This window comes from Phalacrocorax aristotelis, chromosome 3 (genome assembly GCF_949628215.1).
Source record: "Phalacrocorax aristotelis chromosome 3, bGulAri2.1, whole genome shotgun sequence".
NCBI classification, from domain to species: Eukaryota; Metazoa; Chordata; class Aves; order Suliformes; family Phalacrocoracidae; genus Phalacrocorax; species Phalacrocorax aristotelis.
In genome coordinates this window covers 2,811,897-2,839,256 of record NC_134278.1, presented here as the reverse complement: position 1 = coordinate 2,839,256, position 27,360 = coordinate 2,811,897, and the positions used below count along the sequence as shown (strand labels likewise).

At 42.0% G+C, this 27,360-nt stretch overlaps 1 protein-coding gene across 5 annotated transcripts in view; it reads left to right on the top strand.

The window, feature by feature from the left end:
• Positions 1–6,004: 6,004 nt before the first annotated feature.
• Positions 6,005–27,360, top strand: part of KIF13B (kinesin family member 13B) — a 127,723-nt gene continuing 106,367 nt past the window's right edge. For 2 of the 5 annotated variants that reach the window (XM_075086533.1, XM_075086530.1), the window contains exons 1-2: positions 6,005–6,182; positions 16,774–16,867. In XM_075086533.1, the coding sequence (XP_074942634.1) occupies positions 6,128–6,182; positions 16,774–16,867 (149 nt within the window). In that variant the 5' untranslated portion in view covers positions 6,005–6,127. Of the gene's footprint in view, positions 6,183–16,773; positions 16,868–22,421; positions 22,439–27,360 lie in introns of those variants that run through there. The other 3 variants (XM_075086534.1, XM_075086532.1, XM_075086535.1) reach the window with 2 other exon arrangements.

The following is a 27,360-nucleotide window of genomic DNA, read 5'->3' as shown; positions in this document are numbered from 1 at the left end:
CCAACAACTATTACTTTATTCTTTTAACACATTCCTTGAGGTAGTTAACCATTCATCATACCTATCAATAATCAATGCGCTGAAGGTATTATTAGGGTTTTGTCCACACTAGTAGCAAAAACAGTGTTTCATTCTTTTTACCAGATATTCTTTTGTGTACAATAAGGGATTTAGGATGAGAGGAAACGGCCTCAGCCTGCATCGGGGAGGTTTAGGTTGGAGATGAGGGAAAATGCCTTCCCTGCCAGAGGGGTCAGGCCCTGGCACAGGCTGCCCAGAGAGGTGGGGGAGTCACCGTCCCTGGGGGGGTTCAAACACCGTGCAGCCGTGGCACTTGGGGCCATGGTTTAGGAGGCCTGGGGGTGTTGGGTTGGGGGTTGGACTTGATGATCCTAGAGGTCTTTCCCAACCTTAATGATTCTATGATACCTAGTAGGCACAAAGCAAAAAGAAGCCCCCCTCCCCAGTATTTACCTCTCTCTGATAACCTGTGCTAATGAGTTTGTTGCCATATTAGCTGAAACGCGGTTAAAAAATATCCCATCTCGTGCCCTAATGAGCCTACACAAGCCCTTGGAAGGTCCACATAAGGATTGCGGCAGGATCGGTGGAAATCCTCTGCCCAAATTCAGGGTGCCAGGACCACACCTGCACCCCCGTGCCCTGCTGCAGTGTTTTAGGAGCCATGGGAGGGTTGCCAGCATCCCTTTGCTCTCGCAGTTTCACCCCAAAGGAGCTGGTCCAGGGGAATTGGTGCCATCAAGAGACGGGTGCTCATGCTGCAAGGGAGTAGAAGTACTTCCCTGTCCCCACCTCTTTCTTTAAAAGCAGCAGGAGAAAATCAGTAAGTAAGGATAGGAAAGGGTAACATTACAATTAGACCTGATTTTACTTTGCTCCTTAGCCACCGGGTGTCACTCTCGTCTACAGAGTCAGGAAGGAATTTTTGGTCGCTGTTCAAATCCTAGTTCATCAATAAATTCTGCAGCTCCCAGTGGTGACAGCAGCATCCCCATTTATCACACTTTCCCAGGTTTCAACCTCAAATCACCAGCTCATTAAATTTGGGGGTATCTGGAGCTGATATTTTAGCCTGCAGCGCTGTTTGCTAAACACAGGCAAAACACAGTCATTTACTGTTGTTATTATTATTAGTGTAAATGCAGCTGGAAAATTTAGATCTGGATTTGGATTAGGAGCTCGGCCAGTGTCTGGCAGTGTCTGGATAACCAGGACATGCCATGAAGCTGTACAGCTTCTGGAGAGGGGGAAGGAAAAGAAGAGAGAAGGTGTGGAAGGGTGGAAAAGCAAAAAAAAAAAACCAACCAAACAAAAAAAACCGTGGCTTTTGCAGGCGCCTCCTCTGCAGAAGTGGAGCAAGAACAACATGATTCAGCAGATGAAGCTGTAATGTATTCCAATCTGTGAAGTCAAGGTAGTTCAGCTCTTACCGATCATGTATCTCAAGTACTAGGAGATAAATGCTGCAAACATTACGCAACTCTCTAACTATGCATTCTTCAGCACGTTGGCAATTGCCATTGTGCTGTTTTTTTCACTTTTTCAGTACTATAAGCTTGCCTTGCAACCACTAAACATACTCTCCCACTAATTTAGTATTTTTCAGGTTCTCTAGAGAGTCTCCATTTTCTCCCAAGGCAGAAAACCCATTTTATTTTCAAACAAATGAAATCCAGTGTTGAATCTTTATCTGAGGAAAGAAATGCTCAAACACAGTGCAACGCGCCTGGTAAAACCAGTTGCTTTGAAACGCGCTGTAACAGCAAACTGAACAGCTGATAAGAATAATAAAAAGTTTTAGTCAATAAGCTGAGAAAATGCTCATCGGGAGCCTCATCCTACCGGCACATAAATTGCTAATATTACCTGCCCTGCATTGCTGCTGGAGGCGTGAATTTGTATTGAAATCCCACTGTATGGGAGAAGCACCCCAGCCAAAGCGCAGCTATAAGAAATTTCACTGCCATAAACAGGTTTATGGAGTGAGCAGAGCCTGGCTATCAATTTGGGTTTTCCTCTGGGTAATATAAGAAAGAGTATTATGTCCTATAATGCCATGAAATTTATGATCAGGACTGTGAACTTTGGAATAACTTTTAAAAAGTGGGGGCTGTCTACAAGAAGTTTGTTTCAGGCTTTACTCTGTTGTAATCTAGTATTGCAAGAAGACTTCAGGAGTTCATTTATTTGCCCGGGGTTACTGTTCACAGTGAGGGCAGGAGGCCACACTCAAATACCTTTAAAAGTCCATCCCAGGATCGGTAAAATTCACAGTTTTCAATAACCCTGAAAATGATCAATCCTTCAATTTTACAGAGTTCCTATTAAAATAAGAGTACGGAAAGTGCCTTGCTAAAACTAATGTGAGTCTCCTGAACCTGTACATTTGTACAAAGTGTTCCATGAGAAATATCAGCAATTCCTTTAAAAAAAAACAACAACCCAACGATCTCAATAACAAGCAGAATTTTGACACAACAGATCTGGAGAAATTCATTTGATGTTTTCTCCAGATTTCTCAACCTGTTCTTGATACTGATTTCCCTTGGTGCTTTCTTTCTTGATTATAGTTGAAAGAAATTTATAACGAACTTGTCTTCTGTTTTTGCCTACAAATTTCTGCTACATTTCTGTATTTGTATCTCCAGACTGAGAAGCAGTATAAACCTGAAGACAAAATTAGCATATCAGAATAAAACTCATTACCCTGGGGACCGGACAAAACAAAAATCTATGAAAAATGTACAACAGCAACAAGTCTTATTTTCTAAACGCTTCACTGCCTACTTTTGTGCTGAGGACCTGATCATTCAAGATGCTAAAGAGCTGCTGGATGCCCTGAATACCTCCCAGTCTTTGACTGGGACTGTCCCAGTCGGTACTCAGCTTCTTGCCAAAGTGGACCCCAGTGACACTTTGTTAGTTGTTTGCATACAACTAACTAAACACTGACAAGATCTTCTGTTTTAGTTTTCCAATGCCTGAACGATTTATGGGCAGAAGCTAGGTCTACAGAAAATTCATAATTGAGGCGTCTCTTTTGATAGGCAGTCTAACAAATGAAAAAAACAGATTTAAAGTACGCTTGATTTGTTGCTTGTTATGGTCTGGAAGAAGACATCCCGAAGACTGTCATGTTTTCTGCCTTGCCCTGAGATATAATTATATCTCGATGATCTGAGATCTAAACCATTCATACCTTCATCTAGACAAAAACAAATCCAACGTCTTCCATTGCAGCCTGGTGATAGGCACACCCCAGGCATCGCATTATTAGGGACACATGAAATCCTTTTGATTGGGTTGCTTCTAAACAGTCAGTTGTATTTAGTTTCTTATTAAAAAAACAATGAGACGAACGACCTGATTGTCTCCCCTCCACTTCACTGCTTTAATCCCTGTTATGACCAGGTGGGCATAGCAATAACAACGGTGGCTCCTCAACCTGATGAAAATAGTGTTGCATTCAGAAACTCGATAAATGAATGGGAGGGACAAGTAATGCCTCCCCCCTCAGGATGTTTTGTTAATTAAATTAGCATTTAAATAGCCAGAGCTAATCTGGGAAGTCAGCCCCTCATTACAGTAACTAGGAAGGGGGAAAAGAGCTGGAGACAATTCCTTACAAGATGGGGTTAAGTTGGCGTTTCACAAACTATTTGCCCAGCCTGTCCCTCCCAAGTGAAAGCTGTCACCCCCCCTTTTCCTCCCAGCGTAATTAGCATGTTCCAGTGCTGTGAATGGAAACAATATCCTCCCTCCAAGCTGTGCCCCTCCAGGGAGATGCTTCCCACAGATTGTGAAACACTGAGCCAGGGAAAGGGCTTGTCGAGGAATTCACAGTGGGGTAATTACACTGAGGTAGCTTGTGCCAGTGCAAGATAAGTTGCATTACTGTAATTCATTGCAGGAGGCAGGGGCCTGCATAAAGGAAAAGTCCAGAGGCAGGATTGCAGAGAGCTATGAGAAGGTACTACTCCTATGTGCCTTCCCTGAGCCCCGATAAAACCCGACGTCGAAGCTGAGGATGGTGTTTTGGGCTCTAAGGAAGTCTTTGAAGACATTTGCAGAATGTAGTAATGGTTATATGTGAGTCTGGTTTCTTTTTGGCAATTGGAATTGAAGGAGGGCTAAAAGGGTGTTTTTTCAGATTTTAAAAGAAATTCTTCATTCCAAGTAGAAAAGCGGAGCAAAGCTTGTAAGCATTGTATGCTTGCCTTTGTTATTGTCCATGTACATGGCACTTAAAACACGCTGGCACCTCTTTCTAACAAATAAAAACATGGTATGCAATCCTTTCCCCAAAAGATTTACTATTTAATTTTACATATATCAGAGAGATCGATGGTACCAGAGGAGGAGATGGAGAAAGAAGGACTGGATTTGGGTGACACCTGCTATCCTCAGCAGTACACACATCTGGCAGGTTTCATCCCATTTATTTAAATCAGATTCCAGGTGACTCAACGTGATGTAAAAAAAACCCTGCCCTCCACTTGCTGCTCATCGTGCCCAGCTGTAAAGCAGGGATTATATTTATCTCCATCACAAAGTACTTAGTTTCAGAAAAACGTTGGTGTGGTTTGTTGAGGCCCCAGCTGGAAAATACCACAAGAAGTTCAAAGCTGAGTTTCATCCTGTAATTGGATCCTCAAGTTCACAAGTGCAAGAACCAACTGTGCAGGCTGAACACGGGTTGTCCCTTCTCCCAGCAAGAAACCCTCCGCAGCACGGGGCTGTGGGGCTGAACCGCCAGCATGGCATGCTGAAAAGACAATGCTTTCTGCTGCTACGGACAAAAACTCAATTTTTTATTTCAAGCTTTTGCCACCCTGCTTGGTCTGACCTGCTGTTATTTAATTTTTTTTAACTTCAAGATGACTTCTTAACTCAGGATGCTCTGACTCTCCTCTTAGGAACATGGACATTAATCCCAGTGTTACTTAAATGCCAACTTAATATTTGTTTTCTCTCTGCCTTGACAAGATATTCTTCAGCTCAGGCAGGCATGAAATACTGAGTGCAATTTTTCTGGGCAAAAAGTGCTACCTTCTGAAATTGTATTGCAAAACTACTTGGAAATGTGTTATCTATTTATTTCTGTCATAAAACCATGTTTGATATTTCTTTTTTCCCTGTCTTTGCTGAAACCTGGCCTTTCAAAATCACACAGAGAGAACCCTTGTTTTGAACTAAAATAGCAGCTACAAGGTTTTTCAACCATGACCATTTAAAAGAGGGTTTGTTTTCTTTTTTTGCATTAGAGTTTCGTTCTCGGTCTTTGCAATCGGCAGCTGCGGTTGAGCAGCGGAGCACTCAAGCCGTCTAATAGGGATAAATTGTAATATTTCTCAAACCGTCTCTGATTATTACTGTTGAGCTTTTTGAGTGAGCCGCCTTCGCTAAGCAAATCGCAATGGGCCCGTTAATTACAGTGTGTTGACAGAGTATTGGAGCCAGATGTGGTCATCATCTAGAACCGTGGTTTATACCTTGGGTTACGGTTCATGGTATTTGATGCAACGTGATTTCTAACGGATATCAACCCTGCAGACCAGCAAAGCAATTCCGTCTTGGTTTGTTACACCCAGAGTAAATTTTGTGGTGAGGTTTTTGGTCTCGGTGGTGATGCTGCTGTCTGCTGGGCACAAAATATTGCTGCATTCCCCCAAAATTGGCCCAACGCAGAAGGAAGGGAGTGAGGTGCGACGGGGTTCACCCGCAGCCACCCAGGGGATGAGTGGCAGGACCTGGGGTCCCCTGCCAGAGCCATGTTGTACAACACAACAAACGCCATTTGGGGCGCACCCCCTCATGAAACCCCTCTGCTGTGGAGGACTACATATCCCAGTATGCAATGCTTCCCCTCCAGGCGGGGCCCGCGGGCAGGACTACAGCTCCCAGCGTGCACCGCGCCACGCCGCCCCGCCCGTTCCCGGCGGGTGGCCGCGGTGCACGCTGGGAGCTGTAGTCCGGCGGGACGTTGGTCAGGCAGGGCGCCTCCCTCCCGCCGCCCCGCTCCGCGCTCCTCCCCGCGCCGCCGGCTGTCCCTCCGCAGACGGAAGCCGAGGAGGGACGGGGGAGCCGGGGAGGTCGGAGCGGCGCGATGGGGGACTCCAAAGTGAAGGTGGCGGTGCGCGTCCGCCCCATGAACCGGCGAGGTGAGACCCTCCTCTCGCCGCTTCCCGCCGCCGCCGTCCTCGGGGGCGTGTGAGGGGAGCGGGCCCGGGCGGGGGGGAGCGGAGCGGGGCGGGAGGCCGGGGGCTGCCCGTCCCCACAGGTGTCTGTAGGGGCAGGTGTGCCTGCGTGTGGGTCTATAGGTGTGTGTCGCGGCGCGGGGGCGTGTTTACAGGTGTACATGTCGGTAGGGGTGTGCGTATGCCTATATTTATTTGTTATGCACGCGTGTGTAGGTACAGGTAGGTTTGTGGGCGAAGCCGAGTTGTCGCGAAACGGCTGTCTTCCCTCGCCTCCCCTCCCCTGACATCTTTTTCCCAAACTCGCCCTGTTTTATAGCCTTTTTAAATATTTTTTGCCCCGTTCCCCCGGGGTGCACCCCCTCTCCACACCTCTTGCACCTGCTCTGCAGCCGGGCTGTGCCCTGTTCCCTCCGGGAGACCTCTTCCTTCTTCCTGCTTTCTGGGATTTTTAAGGGGGAAAAAAAGCCTCTTTCTGTATTTTTTCCCTCTGCCAATTCAGCCCTCAATTCTGTAACCTCTCTTCTTACCCCTCGGTGACTGAGTGAGATGGAGTTAACCAGGTGACAAAGGCACTGTAAGGACAAAAGGAAAAAAAAAAAAACAAACCAGAAAACATGGAAGGGGAAGCACGAATTGATAAGAAAAGATGTTTTTCTTTTTTTTTCTTTTGTTGGTTTGGCGTTTTTCCCTCAGCAAAACTTGCCTAAGGGTTATGTTAATCCGACTGTGGTCTGGGCATCTGTTTAAATGTTTATTACTTGTCTTAATTAGAAAAACTTGCTCTAGATTATGAGGAAGTGAGTATGAAAAGGCAACTTCAGCCAGGGAATGGGAAGGTGAAGAAGGCAAAAATCCAAGAAACGCGTAGGGTGGCTTTTTTTTCCCCCACATTCTCACAGAAGTATGCCAATAATTCCTTTTGGGGAAAGGGAATCAAGTGAAGTCAGTTTAATAGCTGAAGCAAAAAGGCGGGGGGGAAGCCCTTTGTCTTCCACATTATCTGAAACAAAGTAACTGTGTAATTCCTTTCAATAGATAAGGGGAAAAAAAGGTTACAGTATTGAATCCAGTATTTCCATACTTTTTAAAACAAAAACAGCGGAATGTCAAACTGAGTTTGCAAGAGCTCTCAAGTCCTGCATCTAAAACAGAGGAGATAGAGCTGATGCCCTTACAGTCATGTGGGTTACAGGATGTTTTATCCAAAACCTGCGTTTTGTTGCATTTCTGGTAGCAGCTTTCAAAACAGAGGAGGGACCCATCCCTTTGCAGAATGGCTGGGAGGAGATCAGCGATAGTGTAGAGAAGCTGGTGGGAGCTGGGATGGAAAGCAGCTGAATGATGGTGCCTTGTTTCAGGGGTAGACACGGACTTTCCTCTTCCTCACGTCCCTTTCCTGTCGTAGGTCATTTCCTTGGCTGTGACCCAGACACCTTCTGACTGGGTTGTGTTCTTTACCCCCGGGATTATACAATAATTCAGGTTGGAAGGGACCTCTGGAGGTTTCTAGTCCAACCTGCTGGCTAGAGCAGGTCAGATTAGAGAAGGTTGCACAGGGCCTCCTTCAGTCAACTTTTGAATCTCCAAGGATGAATAATGCACCTCTCCCTCCTGGTGTATGTTCTACATATCAGCCCTGAGTTTGTGCACATGTATTGGTCTTCAAGCTGTTTCTAGCTAGGGAGCGAGTTCTGCAAAAAAATATATGTGGGGAAGAAGTGGTGGAAGTAAAGGGGAAAAAATGGTGGAAGATTATAGATCAAGAGCAGCGCATCTGTTTGAGGTTTCTGCCTTCCTGGGGAATATCTTAACACTGAGCTGCACGAATCTGGGAGAATGGGAGAGTGTATCGCAACTATTTTATTCTGTAGAAGTATAAAAATGTTATGGACTAGAGAGGGTGGCTGAAGCCAGGTTATTAGGAGGCTCATCCAGGAGTGAGGGACACCTGAGTATCAGTCCTTGCTCTCCCTCAGAGAGAAGAGGGACCTGAACCCTACGCCCTTGGCACACAGCTTGGCCGTCGGCGTGTACCTCCTCTCTGTAAGAACTGCTTTGCAGCTATTAAGGCATCCTCCTATTTTGTGAGAAATACCTAATTCCATGTAAGTCTAGTCTAAAAGATCAATGCCTTTTTCTCCCTGAAACAAAATGTCCCGGATTTTTTTTTTTTTTGAGCAGATTATTTGTCACGGTCCAGATGTTTTGGTCAGTTCTAAACCACCTCTACCTCCGTGTAATATTTCTGATGCTTCTAGAATTTATAAAAATGAACAGTGATATGAAGTAAAGTATTTTTCTTACCTATTTAATGTTAAATTTAAGAATTTGTGTAACTGATTTTCTGAAGAGTCATCCAGTTGTAAGACTTCTGTGGCTTTGCTTTTTTTTAATAGGCTTTGAGGCCAGAGGCAGCTTTCTTGGAAGCTCTAACATGCACTTTGTTCTAAGCAGTGTTTGGATGAAGTTCTGGGGCTTTGGACCTGAAGCAAGTATTTGTTTTCTTCAGGATCACGAGTAATGTTCTTTCCTTCCCTCTGCACCGAAGGGCTTAAAACTGCAAACCTGTCAGATGGTTACAACTGTTGGAATTTAAGCTTTGAAATACTCTATGTTTACTTGTGGCGGTGGTAGTGGTTGTCTTTAGCGTTTGAATTATGAATTTCTTAAGGCGAGGGTTTATTAGGTTAATAAAAGCGGTATGTTTAACTATTACTAATTTATACAGCTCATAAAAGTGTAATAGTTTCCTTGCATGCATGTTGAAGGGATTTCTATACCAAATAGTTGGTTATTCATAGTACTCGCATTTCAGGGTGATAGTGTTGAGGGCCCTGCTTCATTCTGATGCAAAGTGGTGACCTAGGGACCAGGTTTATAATACTAATTTTTAGCAGTGAGGGGAAGCACTGTACTTCGATTTCTTGGTCTTTCTGCATCCAGGTTACTTTTTTTGCATCAAAATTAGACCCCAATCCTACAAACTGTGTGAGAAAGCCACATGTTTGTAAAACTACTTTTACATCAACACACTTGCAGCATCGTGTCTGAAGTTGTAGGCTCTGGTAGGTGCCAATTGTGACTTCTTTTTTGCCTGCTTTATGCTTTGCAGACTGGGATCTCTGTCAGCATGCTATTAATTAAATAATTCAGTGCTGTTCTGTTAGATAAAGTTCTTAGCTTCTCTCTTCTTGGTTTGTCATTCACTAAAGCTGGGGTTTTTTTTGATGGGTTTTTGATAACACTCACTAAGTTCTTTCACTGTTGTATTTTAGAGTTGCAGTGGATTTCCTTTTGTGAATATTGTCAGTGTTTGACTTCACTTAGCAGATATTCGTTATATTTCAGGCAAATGCTGTGCAAAGCTCAGGCCACACTGTGAAGCAAAGCAAAAGACAGCTGAAGGCTTTTTAGTTAAGATTTGTCTTACTGAATATTTTGTTTTCAGGTGATGTTGGTGTACAGGCATCCCATAAGTACATTTAAGTCCTTGTGTTTCCCTGTCCCTTTGAATCCATTCAGTGTAGTGTTAATGAAATTATAACACCTTTATCGGTACTAAAAGAATATGACTTATGCTTGAGGGTATGGCTGATGACACCTTAAGCCAGTCAAAACTACTGCTGTTGTTTTGCTACATCTCGCTTGGGTTAATGCTTTTCTGTTTGAACAGGAAAGGCAGGAAACTTACTGGGGGGGGAAAAAAAAAGGTATGTGTTTAGTGCTTTGAATGACTTTATTGAGGAGCAATAGAAGTCACCGTGCTGGCACAAAGTTGGGTGGTGGCATTACACAGCGCAGGTGGGGAGTGGTGGTGTGGGTGTGCCAGGCTGGGCTGAAACCATCTGGGACCGCAGCCCGTCTTCTGCCAGGTTACACTGTTGGTAGGATTTGGTGTGGGACCTATGGCTTCCAGTTTAAATAGCTGGATTGCCTGTAAATATACATTCAGATATCTAATATGTTTATGTGTATATTCATCCAGACTAGTTTCTATGTTTAAACAGGGATCCTTTTGCGCTTTGATGATAAAGATCCTGTCTCCAGTGCTTCTAAGGAAGGAATTTGCTTCTGTATCTGCGCAAGCCTCTGACCATGGTGTTAGGTGCTAATTTTATGTCCTCCTACTCTTTGGAGGAGGTTGCATTTCCAGTCACTTAAAATGTTTTTGGTTTTGGGGAGGAGGTGGGGTTGTTCTTGTGTTTTTGTTTTCCCACTGGAGATTACAACAGAAACAATTTCTCTATAAATTGGAGTTTGTGTAAGCAGTCTTACAAAATTAATTATGGTATTAGAGTATATGAAATGGCACCTGTTGTATCCTGATGGCAATATGCAAAAATACAAGACTTTTCTTCACCATTATCCTTGTCATAAACAAGTGCCTAGAGCTTTTAATATTTCCTGGTGATTATTGATAACCTACAAAATAGTGTTTGTAGTACGGTCAGGATTAACCTAGAGATACGGCCACAAATGGGTAAGGCATGTAGAGTTAGTCTTTCCTCTTGCCTTCCTCACTGAGGCAATTGTATTTTAAGAACTCCTGAGGTGTTACAAGATTACTCTCCGCTTTCAGGGAACCAGCAAGACTCCCAGTCAGTCCAAGGAGGATGCCACAAAGGCAAACAATTCTTGTGCTAATTACACCTTTAGAGACTGCCTGAAGTGCAGTATGAGATTACCTTGCCGCTCTGGTTTCACGTTTGCTTGCTCCTCCTGAGTCAACAGATCAGATGAACAGTGAATAGTTCTGCCTTGGCTTTTGGGTGGTTGGTGGCAGAGCAAACACGATTGCGTTTCGTTCCTGTTAACTCTGAAGCCTGAAACAAAGCAGCAGCACCGAGTTGTGCATTGAACTTCCTCAGAGCCCTTTGCTGCATCAGAAGGTCACCAGACTGATTTATTTACTTAGGCTCTGTGAGCTGAGCAGTGCACGCAGCAGCAGAACTGACTGTGAGTTAGGTTAATGTCCAGGCACACGGAGAGCCTTTACTAAAGCCGCTTGGCGAGCTCTTTTCTTGCAGAAAACGTAACAGCAGAAGATAGAATACATTTTTTACCGTTTGGACAATGCAGTGTTAACACGTGAGGAGTGCTTGCTTGCGTTCAGTGTGCTCGTGAGTTTGAGCTGACCTATCTAATCTTGATGATGAGGTGTACTGTGTGCTCTTCCAGATGCTGTCATACATATTTAATGATCTTTAATTGCTGCACACTAAAAATTTCATGAATGGTATTTGCACAGTTCATATATATAGCAGAGGAGCTTGAAAGATGCCTGCATAGACTTAAGGGACAAGTCAAATTACTCTCTTTTTGTCCGGAACGTATCAGTTACTATGTCTTATAATTATTTTCTATTTAAGCTCTTAGCATTGTCTGTTAGATGCAAGTTACTTTCACACTCTCTCATATAGTCAGTTAGGTTTTCCTTTATTTGTGTTGGCTTCTACATAGCAAATGGCAAAGAGAAAAGTCACTCTAAGGCAACAAACATTGGCAGGGAAACTTGAGGACCTGTTGTTTTTGAACTTGCTTTCAGATTTCTTTAAAACAAAACCAAAAAAACCAAACAGCCTCTTTTTTTTAGGTGGCATTCGTTTAATCTGTGTGATAAATTAACTTTTAAATATTTTTAGTTACTATTTAAACATTTCTCAGTGTTATTGCCATTTACTGTTTTAGACCAGGAAAGGTACAAGAAAACAACTGCAATTTCTTAATGTAATTGAAGGCTCAGGCCACAACATTCCAGTTCTGACCTTCTGGAGAATGTTAATCTCCTGAAAATCTACTGGCAATTTCAAATACAAAATTTATATCATCTGTCTTTACAGGAGATTATTTTGAGCTTTTGTATTTGTGGCCAGTTTTGGCTTATGAGCTTAGTACAGGCACTTTAAATCTTTCACGTATTATCTTTTATACTTCAGTTAGCTTTTTCTGAAACTCTACAAGAGCAGCCAAGCTTGTTCCTGGTGACACTATTGAGCTTAATGTCCTGTCTCCAGGGGGTCCTTAGGTCTCGGTACAGCTGCCCTAAACCTGGGGGTGGGACCAGGAAGAATCTGTCACAAATTTTATTTGACCTGTGTCATAACAGCAGGTCCACATCTTTGTCTCAGTGGGGTTTGGGGCCCAGTGATATTCAAAAGGGCTGAAAAACTGTCAACCATCAGAAACTAATTTCTTACATTGAAATCTGATGGAAAAAATTATATGGAAATAAAGGCTGTTGATGAATAGGGAAATGCTTTCCCTTAATTCATCTTATACAATGTGAAAAAAATAGAGTATATATAGAGGAAAATATGGAAGGTCACGTAAGTTGTAACAGACTTTGCAGCTACCGTGGCTGTTGTACTAAAAGCGGTTATGATGCCCTGGTCCCAACCACTAGTTTAATAAACTGCAGACAAGCTTATTTACCATATCATCTTCCATTTTAAGATTATTTCAAACTTCCCTGTAAAAGCTCTCTTTAGGGTCATTTTGTTTGGTTCTGAAATACAGTAACCTTAACGGTGGGATGACTTTTTAGGGTAGTGTTTGAAAAGGCTCCAGAACCACCCCATGGCAGTTCAGATGTTTTCGTTGTGCCACCTGAGGCAGCCGGCTTGATTCTGCGCCTCTGCTGAAGTGAGTTGGGTACATCATTATCCAACCACTGTTGTCTCTAGTTGCAGCTAATCTATGAAGGCAGTTCCCTAACTGGTCCATAAATGAAGGTGGAGGTTTCCCAAAATACTCTTCTCTTCTTCCTCCAGGATTCACATCCACTCTCTGTCTCTGCCCCAAACCTGTTTAGTCTATTTTAAAGTTGCACCTTTGCTAGCGTTTCCTAACGCTGTTGTGGAAACTCTGCTATGTTGAGCTTATGATTACCAGGTGCGTGACTGCTGTTACACAGGGAATGTAACTCCTACCTGTTGTTGGGAATATACCAGTGCCTGCTGAACCTGCCATTGCTGCTCCTGGTTTTTCTTGCTCTCTCCTGCTTACTGACTTTTCCCACCCTTTTTGAATCGCACCAAATTTCTTAGGCTAGTGAAAAGCCCAAAGTGTACATGGGTGGTGTGAATTCTTTGTACAACACCTATAAGGCTTATGAAAGGTGTAGTCATTTAGGATTTACACGAGTGTGGTTTCAGCAAAGATCTGCATCGCTTGAATCCCAGTTTTTATTGGCTTAGGACATTTTTGTGAGGAGTTAAAAAATCAAGGGAAATGGGAAGGAGAACGGCCTCCTTCAAGCCCTGCCTTCCAGTATCACAAGTAAAGTAAAAAGTTACCTGAGAGCCTCTCTGAGTAGCTTGGGCGCGCGCAGCTGAATGATACTGCTGCACTCGGCCCAGCTTCGCTTAACGCTTCCGCAGCTGTGGAACGTAGATGTGGAAAAGTGACTAAGATACTGTTACCCTTTTATTATGGACTTTGCAGCTCTCTTACTCAGAAGCTACAACAGAGGTTTTCCTCCCCTGCAATAAATGTTTCTTGAGATGTTGAGAGTTTGAGTGTTAATTTTTCAAAAAGCAATTAGCTGATTAGTTTCTTGATTTGATGAAGCAAATGAGTAGTTGATTGTGTTTGCTTGGCAATCACTGAAGGTAAGAAGCAGGTTAGCAATAATAATAGGTGAGATTTTAAATGTTGTTGAGCGACAAGACTTTTGATAAATCTCTAAAGTTTGACAGTGAGCCACTTCTGTCATCTTTTAACTTCTCCTAAATTTTGTGCTGCCTGAAAAAAACCCAAAACTGTATAGTTGAAAAAACAAATAATACCAAGCCTTGACAAAGGAGTCCTTAATACAAGATGCACTAAGTGGTGTTTATGGATGTGCATGTTTAACATCTTATCTTGATGCGTCCTAATTTTGCTTGTTGTTCAGGGGCAGCAAGTACACTGCTTACCCAGGAGACACTGAAACTTGTAAAAGTAAGGGTGGAGTCCATGTGTGATCATATGCAAAACAGCAGGAAGATAATTCGTCTGTAGGGCTAACCTGCTTTAGTAATATTGAAAACTTAATGAGGTGGGAATTATGATATGACTTTCAGTAGTGGCTAATATAAGATTCATCTCTCAACCTATGGGAAACATTGAAGAAATCAGAAATGAGTCAAAGAACATGCTTTGTAATGGAGCCAGAACTTGTAGAAAGCATATTATGTGCTACTAAAGCAGAATTTAAACTGTTTCTTCAGCTAAGAGGAGAGTTGCCATTTGAGTCTTTTGCCAAGGTAACTGGGATAAGTAGCCTGGAGGCTGGCTAGATACATAACCTAGTTTAGAGGCTGAATATAACAGTTTCTTTGGGATTTGCTTCATGGGACACCATGGGCTGAAATAGCAGTTCATGTCCGCTGCGAGGTCTCACTCTTCCACCTCCTCCCCTCCCCACTGGTCTACCACTTGTTTGCGTGGCCTTCGATGTTCTTCAGACCTTTCACTGGGCTGATAGAACTTTCTGTGTCTGAATACATCAGTTTTTCATGTTGGGTAGTTTTTCTGCCACTGAAGTAACTTAAAGTGACTTACAGAGGAGTCTGATGAGCACAGTAGTGGTGGGAGGTGAGCAACAGGCCCAGGTAGCCAGAAGGAAGGACTGAGGCTTCCTTGTTTGGCAGTAGCTCTTAGGCTGGCTCACCAGGTCTTCCGAAACTGCTGTGCCCTGCCTGCAGGACGCCTAGGTGAGCGACTTTAACGTTACCTCTGTGATGACGATCATCAAGACAAGGTGTGTTGTACATGACAAATTGGCTTTGAATCTTCCTTTTTCTCCTTTGAGGACATGTGACATATCCTGCCTATGTGCTTTCTTAAAGGTATTTCACAAACAGATTTAATGAATATTAGCAAGACCTTGAGTTCAATGGGCAGTCATGGATGCAAAACCTGCCATCAGCATTCTCTATCAAGAGATGGATTAAAAAAAGTGATAGAGGCCATACTGCTTATATACAGCGTGCACATACCTCACACTTTGCATAAGGGAGTAGCACGTAAAAACCTTCTTCAGTAGTTGAGGAGAAGCAGGTCGCTGCAATGCAGAACATTAATCCTTAACCAGCCAGCCCAAGATAAGGTGGCTTGTCGGATATGGGATGTATGAAGAATATAATTTCATCTAAGCCAGCCTGTAGTGCATATTAATGATAGGTAAATTGGCTTTCAGGGTGTGGAGAGAAATTAAAATAAAAACTAGCTTCTGAAACTTGTCCATCTCTTCCTTCAAAAGCACAGTTTAATAACAGAGGAGGAGTTCTGTTCAGAAGGATTGCGTTTCGTGGGACTGCCTGCTATGACCAGTCATCTTGAGCTTTGGCTTTCTTTGTTGTGTTTCAAGTAGCAAAAAATTTCAAAAATGTCAGTGAAAGAGACTTCCTCTTGTTATGTTATTTAACAGTAGCAAGAAGCCTGCAAGGTCCTGTACAATAATTAAGACCTGTGGTCTTTGCCTGAGAGATTTGCAGTCCAGGTTTATAAGATGCTGTAAGGTGAAAGAGTGAGTACAGGTGACGAGGAAAGAGCAGAGATGACGGAGGGTGAGGATTATAATTAACATGATTAGACATGAGCATATTTCGGTGATTCAGCTGAGGTGTTGAAGCTTGTATGGAGGTTATTCAGTGGAGCCCCTCGTCATCGCAGCGTGCGAGGGCGTTGTGGAGTGCCATGATTAGCGCATCATGTTTATAGGTATCAGCGCTTAGCTGCGCTTTCCAGGTTCAGCATCAGGGTGTACGAACATAGGACTGGACTTGTTTAAGTCTAGGCCCCTATGTCTGCAGGCAGTGACTTTGATTGCAAGTGGTTGTGTGCTTTTTTTTTTTTAATATCTAACTCCATTTGTCATTGGGTGGATACCTTGGATGGTTGTCAGTTCATCTAAAGCTTTTATTTTGTTTTCTCTGCCTCCATGGCTGAGAATTCTCATACATTCCAAATATTCTTATTACTCATAGTATATACCCCATTGCTTAGCGTCATTTGGAAGAGTTGGGCTTTCCAGCTGACCGGGAGCATATGGGGAAGGATCAACCCTTTTCTACACGCTCGCACCTAAATTTTTTTTTGATGGGACTTGAATTTCTCCGAGCAGGTGTCCCGGGACTGACAGCTGGCATGGCATGCTGCAGCATCGCAGCAGTGGCCGGGGAAAATGTGCTGCAGATGGTAGGGGCAGCTTTCCCTCCGAGCGTGTGAGGCGCTGAGAGAGCAATAAGAAGAGCTGTCAAAGTGGTACCGTGCCTAATGGTTCTTTCCCCAGAAGAAATTTCATACGGCCTTGTGTATGCTGATTGTCCTTCAGTGAAACCTAAGTGCTCTTTCTTGTTTTGAAAAGAGTGCATGCTTTAAAGCTGGACAGGATCCATCCCATCAGAATATCTCTAGAAGTGGAATTTGGCAATAGTCCTGTTTCTATTCTCTAGCTGATGGGTGGCTGTCAGACTGCATGAATAAATTTGGTGTCTGGAGGAAGTAATGGTGTATATAATCCTAGTGCTTTAGGAGCAGCACTTGACACTTTCTCATTTCTTTATAGAGCTTGATCTGCATACAAAATGTGTGGTGGATGTGGATGCAAACAAGGTTATTCTTCATCCCGTAAACACCAACCTTTCAAAAGGAGATGCCAGGTAAGATTTTTGAATTAGGAAGGTCAGGTTTCATAAATTAAATACGAGGCTAACAACTGGGAAATGTAGGCCTTGACAGAGGGCTTTCAGTTTAAAAAAAAAAAAAGGATATATATTCTTTCTGCAATGTAATTGCCATCATCTATAAAATAAGGCTGATTTTACCATGCTGGGAAGCTGCTTTGAAAACCTAGTGCTTACTGCATTTGCTTCCTGCTCTAAACCATGTGTTAGCAATTAATGGGTCTGTCAACTGTTTCATTTCTTCTCATGTGCTATTATGGAACAGGAGAAATTTAAATCTGCAAAATAATTTGAGCGGGGCACAGTGTGTCATTTTGGAATGAAATTAATCTTCACAATTATTTTCTCGTAATGGGCTTGTATTTATTGTGTAAGAAGGGGAATGGGAACATGCTGAAGAGGTGTTTAGCGCCTAGAGCTAGACAGCTCTAGGAGCATCTTGGCAGTGGGGCATTACATGCATCAAAAATACTTTGAAAGGTGGCTAAGGGTAGGGACCAATTTATGCCAGAACTGGCATCAATTTGTTAAACTACTGTGAAACTGAAAAGTCCTGTAACAATTCGTAGGGTTAAGGTTGTGACTACTTAATTTATTGCTTGTTTGCAAGGGGAGGAAATGAAAAAAATATATGCATGAATCAAAATAACAGGGTGCAGGAAAAGGCAGAAACCCGTTACTGGACATCTACAGTCAATCATAATCTGTTTTCTGGAAGAAAAAAAAAGTGGTCTTAGGGGTGACAAAAATGAGAAAAATTCAGTTAAACACGTAGAAGAGCTTTGTTTAAATGCAACATATCATAGCTTTTTCATGTCAAGCCGAACTGTATGTCAATGGTCAGTAGAAGTGATCTCTGATAATTTAAACTTCTCAAACCCAAGTGGTAGCAAATGGAAAAACAGAGATCATCAGGTGCAATATGTACTTTCTACTGTCATCAGCTGAAAGACTTATTGCATACAGTCAGTGGGTCTGGAGCTTTAATAAGTTACTTAAAATCAAACAGGCTGTGTGTGGTGGGTGGCTTTGTTTGTATCAATATCTGCCTCCTCCAGAAACATGTGTATTGTTTTGCTGCCAAATATCTGTGTTGATCTGAGCCTTTAAAACTGCTAAAAATGGCATGATAAAGAGATTCCCGGAAGCCTAGTCAGCCACAGCTGTATTAAGAATGTTATTCATAGTTTCTCTAAAACATGGCAACCAATCAAATGCTGCGTAGTTGATACTCCCTATTACATGTTTAAAAAAATATTCGTAGTGCAGCCATGAGAGAATACATCATGCAAATTGTGCCCCCTGGCAAGGGAGGAATCCGTTGGCAATCGCGTTGACGTCCCAGACAAGATGGTGAGCCTAGTGTGAGAAACCAGCGTGCCAGACCGAAGAATGCTTCATTTGCATTTTCACAAATACCCATTGCTAATCTAAGCAGGAAGCACAGTAAATTTATATGGGGTGATTTAATAGAAGAGGGAAAAGTGGAGGCCCATTAACTGCACTAAAGGTTTGCCTGCAAACAGTGAGACAACATATCTCAAAAACATAGCTGGAGTAGTGAGGATTTGGAACAGGGTCTCATCTAGCATGTAATACCCCTGAGAAAGGCTGCTGCTAAATTGTCTTGGCTTCTGCAGCTCCGTCAGAGGAATCTTAAACATAAGCTCACGGAAGAGGTTAGTTTTAGTTATGGTTCTTCTAAATTTGGGGGTTAATTTATGCTGAGATTCTGCTTCTTTTTCCAAATCCACCATCAACAACTTTGCCTTGTGCTATGAAATAATTCATTTTGATGTCAGACTTGTCTAGCACTAAAGTGAGCCGAAGGAATTCTGGCAAACCTGGAGTGCTTCTAATTACACAGAGAAAAGTAAATAATATTGTAAATGCTCTCTTGAGATGTCTGCAAAACAGGGTAACTTTGAAAATCGTAAGAGCTTTGCGGTATTTCTCATTAAGATGCCAGGGTCAGTTGTGGAACTGGGAAAAGGATTTTAGAAACAGAAATCTGGGCTGTCACATCCCCACTTGTCATGACTCAGCCATGCTCTGGCAGGGAGTGACATTTGGAAAAACAACCGATGTCTTTTGGAAATACGCATTTTTTCCCCACTTCCATCCCCTCTGGTAGAAACGAAGTCTGGGAGATGGGTAGGTGTAAATAGTTTAATGGCTGAATTAGCCTGCGTCACAGTTGTGCATATTTGCCCTGTTTCCCCAAGGTGGTCCTCACAGGCCAGAGATCTACATAACACGTCTGTCTGCCTGCAAAAAATCCCTGCCAGTCAGATCAGTTAAAATGGCAAATACCTGACCAAACACCTGATGTATTGTTCTCGGTTGTCTCTGAGATAAAGAGGAGAAGCAGGCTTTGGAGTTCCTACGTGATATACCCACCCCTCCTTCCAGTTTCCCGTGGGACCTGGGAATGAATGTGTACAGAATCAGAAATGTACATGCTCTTTATGTATTCCATATTTTGATACATACCCATCTTGAGGTGTGTGGGACCTGGCTGTCGGAGACAACAAATTGCGTTGATGTAATGGCGAGTGAAACATTTCTAGGTCTTCGGAAAAAGGGCGTCTCTAGCTGTTTCAAATTTTGCTTTAGAAATTAAGGAATGTTCTCAAAATCCAGGTGATAACTGATTGCCCTCACTTTCTCCTGTGTCTACAAACTGAAGATATTAATTACACATTTCTTTAGAGACTTGAGGGTTAATAAATGCGTGTAAAACACTGGCTCTCAAAAAAGGAAGTCTCTTTTCATACGACTTCAAAGATCTAGCATCCTCCTGTTAGTTATTCCTTAACCACAAAACAACCTTTCCCAAGATGGAGAAATGCAGCGGTTATTTTATTGAGCAATCCTTAATAGAGCTGTGCAGGTTTTGGTAATCTGATCGCGTACAAGAGATCAATTCTAAAATCTATCGGATGACCTCCAGGCTGGGTAGGCTTTGTTACTGACCTCGGGCTATGGGGGGGGCAGGTTTAGTTGCGTGATGGTCTCGTGTTAAAATGAAAATGATACTGTGTGGAAATGGTCAACCTTTTCTTTGGTTGCTTGCACAAAATTATTTGCTAGAGAGCCTTGAGTTTTGTCACAAATTTCCCCAAGTGACCTCTTTAAATCAAAATCTCCCCTCTCAAGGATGTGTGAACCTCCAGGGACTCACTGTAAATGAATAGTATCATTAGCATGACTTGTCGACTCTTTTGTTTGCCTTATGTAGTTGTCTTTCTCTCTCTGGCAAAGGTCAAGGCTAAAGTTTCTTTATCAACAGGGAATTTACTGTGTGCTGCAAAGGTTACTCTTAGCACTATTACTTGGTGGCTAGGGCTTGAAAGAGGGTGTGAACTCATTTTGATTGAAGTGAATAGATAAGTCCTAGGCAACAATTGGAATGTTTATAGGAATTAATTTTTTGGAAAACCTCCAAATAGACTCTAATTGCTCTAGCTTCCTGTAGAGCCTTTTTTTTTTTTCACTATCAGTTTGCTTGTGCTCTTGTTTTACATTTCCTAAATAAGACCTATTAAAAAGACTTTAAAATTTACTATTTTTGGCAGGTCGGACAAAGGAGTTTTATTATCTACTGCAGGCATAACTGTAATTCACGTGTAACTGAGACAAGCTCAGAAATCAGTTGTGTATTAGTCTGCACAGGCCTGTGAATGAACCATCGTATTTGTAAAACAAAGCATTTATTAAATCTGCCCAACAAACCACCTTTGAGCCTTTTTATTAAGAGAATATGCTTAAAAATGAAAGAAGTGCTGACTTCTATGTACTTTTGCCACAATTTGTGGTTTCTAGATGCTTTTCCTCTTGTTTTGCAGAATAGAGAGACTCCAAGGATTGGCACAGGCTAAAAACTGTTCCAAGGAATGAGTGCAGCTACCGGCAGCTGACAAGTGTGTTAAACCAGGCTGGGTTTTTTCTTTCCAGCCTTTGTAATATTTTTATAATTAGCGCTTTGTAGTAGATATTTCAATTATTGAGTATCTTTTTAAATATTTTTAAAAAGTGGTTTGCTTTTAAGGTATCTATTCCTGTATTTAAACCAGTTTGCTTTTGTATATCCACCCAGCCGATGTTTTTGCTCATGAAGTTGTGATACTTAAACTCCACTTGATTGTTTTTAAGGAGTTCCGGAAACTGAGAAGGGGCAGACTGTTGTCTTAGACTTGAGGGGGTTTGTTGCCTTGCAACATCTGAGCTTGATCATTTCTGCTTTGATGAGGAACTAGACAAAGCCCAAGTATATTTTACTTATAAATGAATACTTTTATAAGATCCTTCTACCATTCCAATTCCCACTTTCTTTCTGAGACAAATGGCAGCCCTGAAAAAGGTTGTGGGGAGAAATAATTTTGGACTACTTTCCTTGTAATTAAAACAAGGTCACCTTGCAGAGCTGTAGGTAAATGATGTTTACCTTGTCGTGGCTATTACTAATAATATTCAGAAAGAGAAATGTCTTCCATTTTTGAACTTAAAGATTGTTGACAGAGTAAAACCAATACAGAATTTAGTGAAAAAGAGCAATTAAATAAATCCTACTTATGCAGTATGTAGGTAATAAAATGCTGATTTCAGATGAGTAATGGACTTCAGGCAGTGGTTGGGTTGAAATGAATGGCCCAGTGTGTTAAATCTTTCCATAGTTCATCTTTGGACTGAAGATTTTTTTTTTTCTTCTTATAAAGCTGAAGAACCTTTTAATCCTTTTGAAGAAGAAATGAGGATTAGGACCAAGACAGACAGAATGCTGTCAACGATTCAGCTGTTGAAAAAATGGTACCGGGAAACAATTATCGGAGTCTCAAGGACTGAGCACTGTTGGTTCACTCATTTTGAGGGGTTAAGTGTAAAGTGGATGGATGGTAAAAAACACATGCGACTTCTAAATTCTGAAAAAATCGAAGAATTGGAAGGGCTTATTAATTCTAACACACTACTGCTGTGGTCGTGGGAATTAAAAGGTATCTGCTGAGCCAAGCTTTGTATCCTATTTTAGCAGGAAAGTTTACAAAATGCCTAGATACTACATTAAATAATAGGTGAAGTGTCCGGAGCTTTTGCCAAGCTCAGGAAATATATTTAGAACAAAATATGATCTTATCAGATTCTGTTTTCGCCTATTGTTTGCTCAGTTACAGAAAGCCAGGATAGGGCGTTTGTGCAAGCCCACACAAGCTCCCTCTGCCTGCTCTCAGCTAGCCAGAAGCCTTGTGATGGTGCTGCCCAGCGCGGAGGCAGCAGCAGTGAGCATGCTGAGCGGCACAGCCGTAGCAGTTGCACAGCATTTGGCCTGCCTGGAGCACAGGTGAAGCCAGCTTTCATCTGGCTGTGATGCTCTGTGACTCGAACCTTCCTTAAAGCTGGCTGAAAGATGAAAATAAGTCACAACTTATCAGCTCTTGCTGTGTGGAGTAATACGGGTCTCGTGCTCTCTTGATAAAAATGGAAAATGCTAATCTTAATGTAGCTGACTACGTGAGAAATGCCGGAAGAGTGAGGTGGCAGAACTTGCATGTAAATAGATTTCTTTTGCAAAAATTATCAATAGGGAGCGTGTTGGTTGGGGAAAATGAACCTTAACCAGTGAAAAACTTGCATTAACCAATTATAAGTAAATAATCTCTCTGTGACGGGAAGAAGCATATATGTTACTTGTACAACTCGCTAAAATATGTGATATATGTGGAGTAGCAGGCAAAAATCCCAGTTAAAGGAAGGTTTAGCAAAAGTTGAAAATAGAATGATCCTGTTTATCCAGGTTATAGCATCTTACAATTTTTGCGCAATTAAATCGATTCTCCTCATATCTTCCAGAGCAGCATGCAGACAGTCAAGATGCCTAGAGGGGAAATCTGATGTGATTATGTAGGTGTTCTTGTATGGGTGTATAAATATGAACTGGAAGACCAGAGTGGTAGAAGTAACCAGGTTAACGCTGTGACTTTAAAAAATAATATATGATAGCAGGAGCACCTAGGGGTGCACAGTTCACTTTTTCTACCTTAGGAAAGAATGTGTGTAGTCAGAAAATGAGGAAAACGTATGAATGCGATGCCATATATGGAACTAATCTGCAGAACTCCTTGCCCCAAGACGACAGTGAGAGGCAATTACTGGTATATAGTCATGGAAAAATGCACACATTTTCTTGAAAATACACCAGGATCTTGCCTGATATTAGGTAAGAACGGCCTGGAGAACTGCCTCATCTCAGGCAGCGTTTTGTGTGTGTTTCCCCAGTTGTTCACACATCTTGCTTGAAATACCAGCCTTTGGACACAGCCAGAAATTGAATATTGAGTTCAGTGGACCATTTGCGTGGTGGGGTACAGTTGCTGTTTGACAGCAAAGCAATTTAAAGGAAGAAATACCATCTCTGAAGATGGGTGAAAGCTAATCACACTGCATGCGCTTTTGCTTCTCTGTATCTTTTCTGGCATTATAATAATTCCTGCTGTGTTAAAACTGCTTGGGCTAGGAGCAATTCGGATTAGGATGGGAGCGTGTGGAAACAACGCTAATGGCATAGTTGGCTGTGTTACCTCCTTACACTGCGGGGGAACGGCTTGCTGTGCGGGTAAGGGTTCATATTGACGTATAAAACTAACTGAGAATGAAATTTCTAGGTTAGATGTTAGTTCAGCTTTGTTTTACAGGGAACAGATTTATGCGACGTTTCATAACGCAGAAACGTTCCAGGAAGTTGTGGGGGAAGGGAAAGAGTGTTTGTATCCCCGAGACTCATAGCTGACATCCAGAAGAAAGGGAAGTCTGCCTCTCTCAACATCCATATGGGTGTTATGTGGGGACAAAACAGTTCACAGGAAATTCATGTTTGTGAAAACAGTGCTATGAGATTTTCCTGTATTGCTGGCTTTGCCTGTACAGCTCTGTTGCATCTCTGTGTAGAAGTCGCACTTCAAGCATGGCTGTTTCTGCTGAGCTCCCTCAAGTATGCATTGCTGCTTTTTATTGATCAGGTTACTGAACAGCCTAAGCTAGAAGAAGGGAGAAAAAATAAGCCTCACCTGAAATGGAAAGAATAATGTAAATGTTTGAATGACGTTATGGTAAAACCATTGCTATTTCAGTTTATTATCAGAGTTTATTCTGTAGGAACTCATTTTAAACCTGTGTTACGGAGCACACTCTGTACCTGTGCATTGAAGCTAGGCTGGATCCAGCTGCCAGTCATGTGCTTTGCTGAAAAATGTCGTCTGATAGAAAAATTATATGTCTAAATACTTCTGATGAGTTGATGCAGTACCTAGAAATAGTTTTCTTTATTGAAAGTTTGAAGGTGATCTGTTTGTCTTGGAAAGGCCTTAAGTTAGAGAGGAGTAAGGACAAAGGATGGGGACGATGTCTTGAGGACAGCAGGGCTAGCACACAAGGCCGTTGCTGTGCACCTCCTGAGTCTTTAGTCGCATGAGAGGGGATTAAATTGCACAAGGAGGTGCACATTTGACACATAAAATACTTGTCCGGTGCAGAACTAAGAAGTAGGAGTTCTGCCAGGAGAGAAGGGGGCTGCTGCGCTTCAAGTCGTGCTTTTGAGGAAGTGTATTTGCTACAAATCACATGCTTTGACTTGAGCAAAAGTGAAAACGTGAGGCAGAAACCCTCCACAAATTCCTGTCAGAGACAAAAAAAATTAACAAAACTTTGCACTGTGCTTGTGTGTGTCAATGTGCTTAAAAAAAAGACCTGTGTCCTGTTTTGTTTTGCTTAAGAAAGTTACCCAGTGAGACTGTGTTAATTTTTTTTATGAACAATTCCCCTCCCACCAGTTGGGTCACACCTATTTACTTCTACCTTTTTTTATGGCGAACCTAACCATGGCAAATTAGATTACCTGTTACTTATAAACTCTGTGTCCATATTGTAAGTGAAAACTACTTTTAACATGAGCCACATCCTCTTGAAATAAGAACTGGGTGGCCACGCCACTGCTAGGAGTAATCCTTGGCCACCTTCTGTTCCTTAGCTGAACATGAAAGAAACCTTTTCTGATCTTGCCAAGTCGGTGATAACCTACTGTATGTGAGGGAAGGAGTAAAGATAATAGATGAAGAATGAATCCGGTTCACATGTCATGTGATCTCAAGTTTAAACTTCAAATTGTGTTCCGTAGATTCCTAACCTCTGGTACTTTTTCTTCTTAAAACCATTTATAAAGTACCTGCAACCTTAATTCTTCACTAAATTGAAGGCTTTTAATAGACTATGTAATCTAGCAGCAAGTTTTGGAGTACCCTCAGCATTGTTGACCTGCTTGCAGACATGTTTGGAGGCTGGTGGTGATAGTTGCTAAGCAGCCTGTCCTTCATGCAAACTTCTCTGGAGCTGGCAAAGGCTTCTGATTGTGAGTTATCGAAGGAGTGGACTTCTGCTGCAAAGATTAATTTGCAGTAGTCCCTTCCCATTGCAAAGTGGTATCGGCAGTAAAGGGCAGTTCCCAGCGTCAAAAAAGAAGAAGAAAAAAGAGGCCTCATTGTGGCATACGGACATGCTAAATGTTTGAGTGGAACCTATCTTTTATTTAAATCTCGATAGCAATTTTGAGATAACTGTCAACAGGTTGGTTTTTAAAGCTGGTCTATATCTGATTCTTGGAATACCAGGGTGTTTAAGCTCCAAGGAGACTGATGTGTTAATTTTCTTGACTTGTTAAATCCACCAGTTAAACCAGACAAACAAATTTGCTTTAAGAAGAGTCGGTTGGAATTTGCCACACCGTCAGTCTTTTTCTGGACTTCCGTTGCAATCGAATTAGGATTTGACTCAGGGTTTTCCACTTTAGCCCAATGGCTTTTTTGACTTAGTTGCAGTGTAGGCTTATCTGTTACGAAAACAATTCAGAAATGGGTAACATTTGATTTGATTGTAGGAATTCTATGAAATGGTAGAAAACAAGTCAAAACTCTGTTTTGAATGCATGAAAATAAGGAAATGACACTCACAAATTACCCTGTGCTATTCTGACAGCATGAACCGAACAAAACACCGAAAAGGCAATGAAAGCTGAGATTTAAGTTTGAAATACTTGTTTCCTATGTTGATCTAATGTGTTGACAGAAGATTTAAAGGCTTTAAAGTATGCTTCCTGTTAACAAATCAAATGAAGAAACTTTGTTTTGAGGTTATTTGAGATTAAAATCCAAATTCTTGATCTCAGATTAACATGGTTATGAGATATCAGAAAAGATGCAAGAGAAGGCATTTCTTGCCATCCGACGAGATTGATCAGTAATAGCTGGAATAACTTTGTTCATGCCGAACAACTCTAATGCTCTTTTCCACAATCGTTTTAGATTGTGTCGCTTTATCTCTCGAGGTAATTTGAAATACGCTAATCTGAATGTTCAGAGCTGAGTGTCTGTGGCAGGATGCGCTTTGATGCTCTCCTTGAGAATGTGGTTAAGTGCCTGATGATGTTGTCAGTGATTGTCACACAGGTACTTTTATGGACCTCCGGGAGTCGGGAGATAATATCACATATAGTCTGCGGAATTCCTTAGGTTTTGGAAAATGGAATATAAAAACTCTCAGGGTTTGTTCCCTAAATTATTTATGGGCTTATTATGAAAGGTGAAGAAAAGGAGACACCTCGTACCTCTTAGTGTCTTACATTCGTTGTCCTGAGGAACTTTGAACAAGTTTTTGGAGTTATTTGTGTGAATCAGTTTGAGGTAACTTGCCCTTTTGTTGTTGTGGTAGTAATTTTAGAATTAGAAGCTCGAAAGATGACACTGTTACGCTTGATGCTCCACTACATCTAAGGGGCTTAGCCTGATTCTGCCACCATCTTACAGCTTTGTAAGGTTGGAAAGAACACTACTGAATGCAGAGGAAATTGTTTCTGTGTATCTTTGTTTTCAGGCTTACAGTAAGAAGGGAAGATTGCAGTTGCTAAAGTAAATCTTGAGGTGCTACAATATTTTATATTCTTTTACCTATTTTAATGTCAGTAGATGGTAAAGAGATAAAAAGGGCTGTTTTTTCTCCTCCTATGAAGAGAAATTGTCAGTTAACATCTTGCAGGTTGCTTGTTTTCCATGAGCTAGGTCTGCAGGAATGCAGCATCTGCCACTCTCGCATGGGCAGCACCCTTCCCTCTGGGTTGGAATGTCTCTCCTTCTCGGAAAGCAGGTATGGAGGTGTGGCTGTTTAGGGCCTCCTCCTAAAAGGCACACTAAATTTCAGTGGTTTTACTGCTTTAAAGTTCATGGCAGCTTTGATAAGCATATACCATCTTACAAAAACGCAAAGCCTAATTGTCTGATCAGTGTTCCTTTGAGGAGAGAAGCAATCGGGTTAGGTGGGTTTTGGTTTGTTTTTTTTTTTTGCTAAATGAGCATAAAAGAGGAGGGCTGGGCTTCAACAATATCTGGGGGGAGGAAGGAAGGATGGACTTCTGGTAAGAGCAGCAGCTG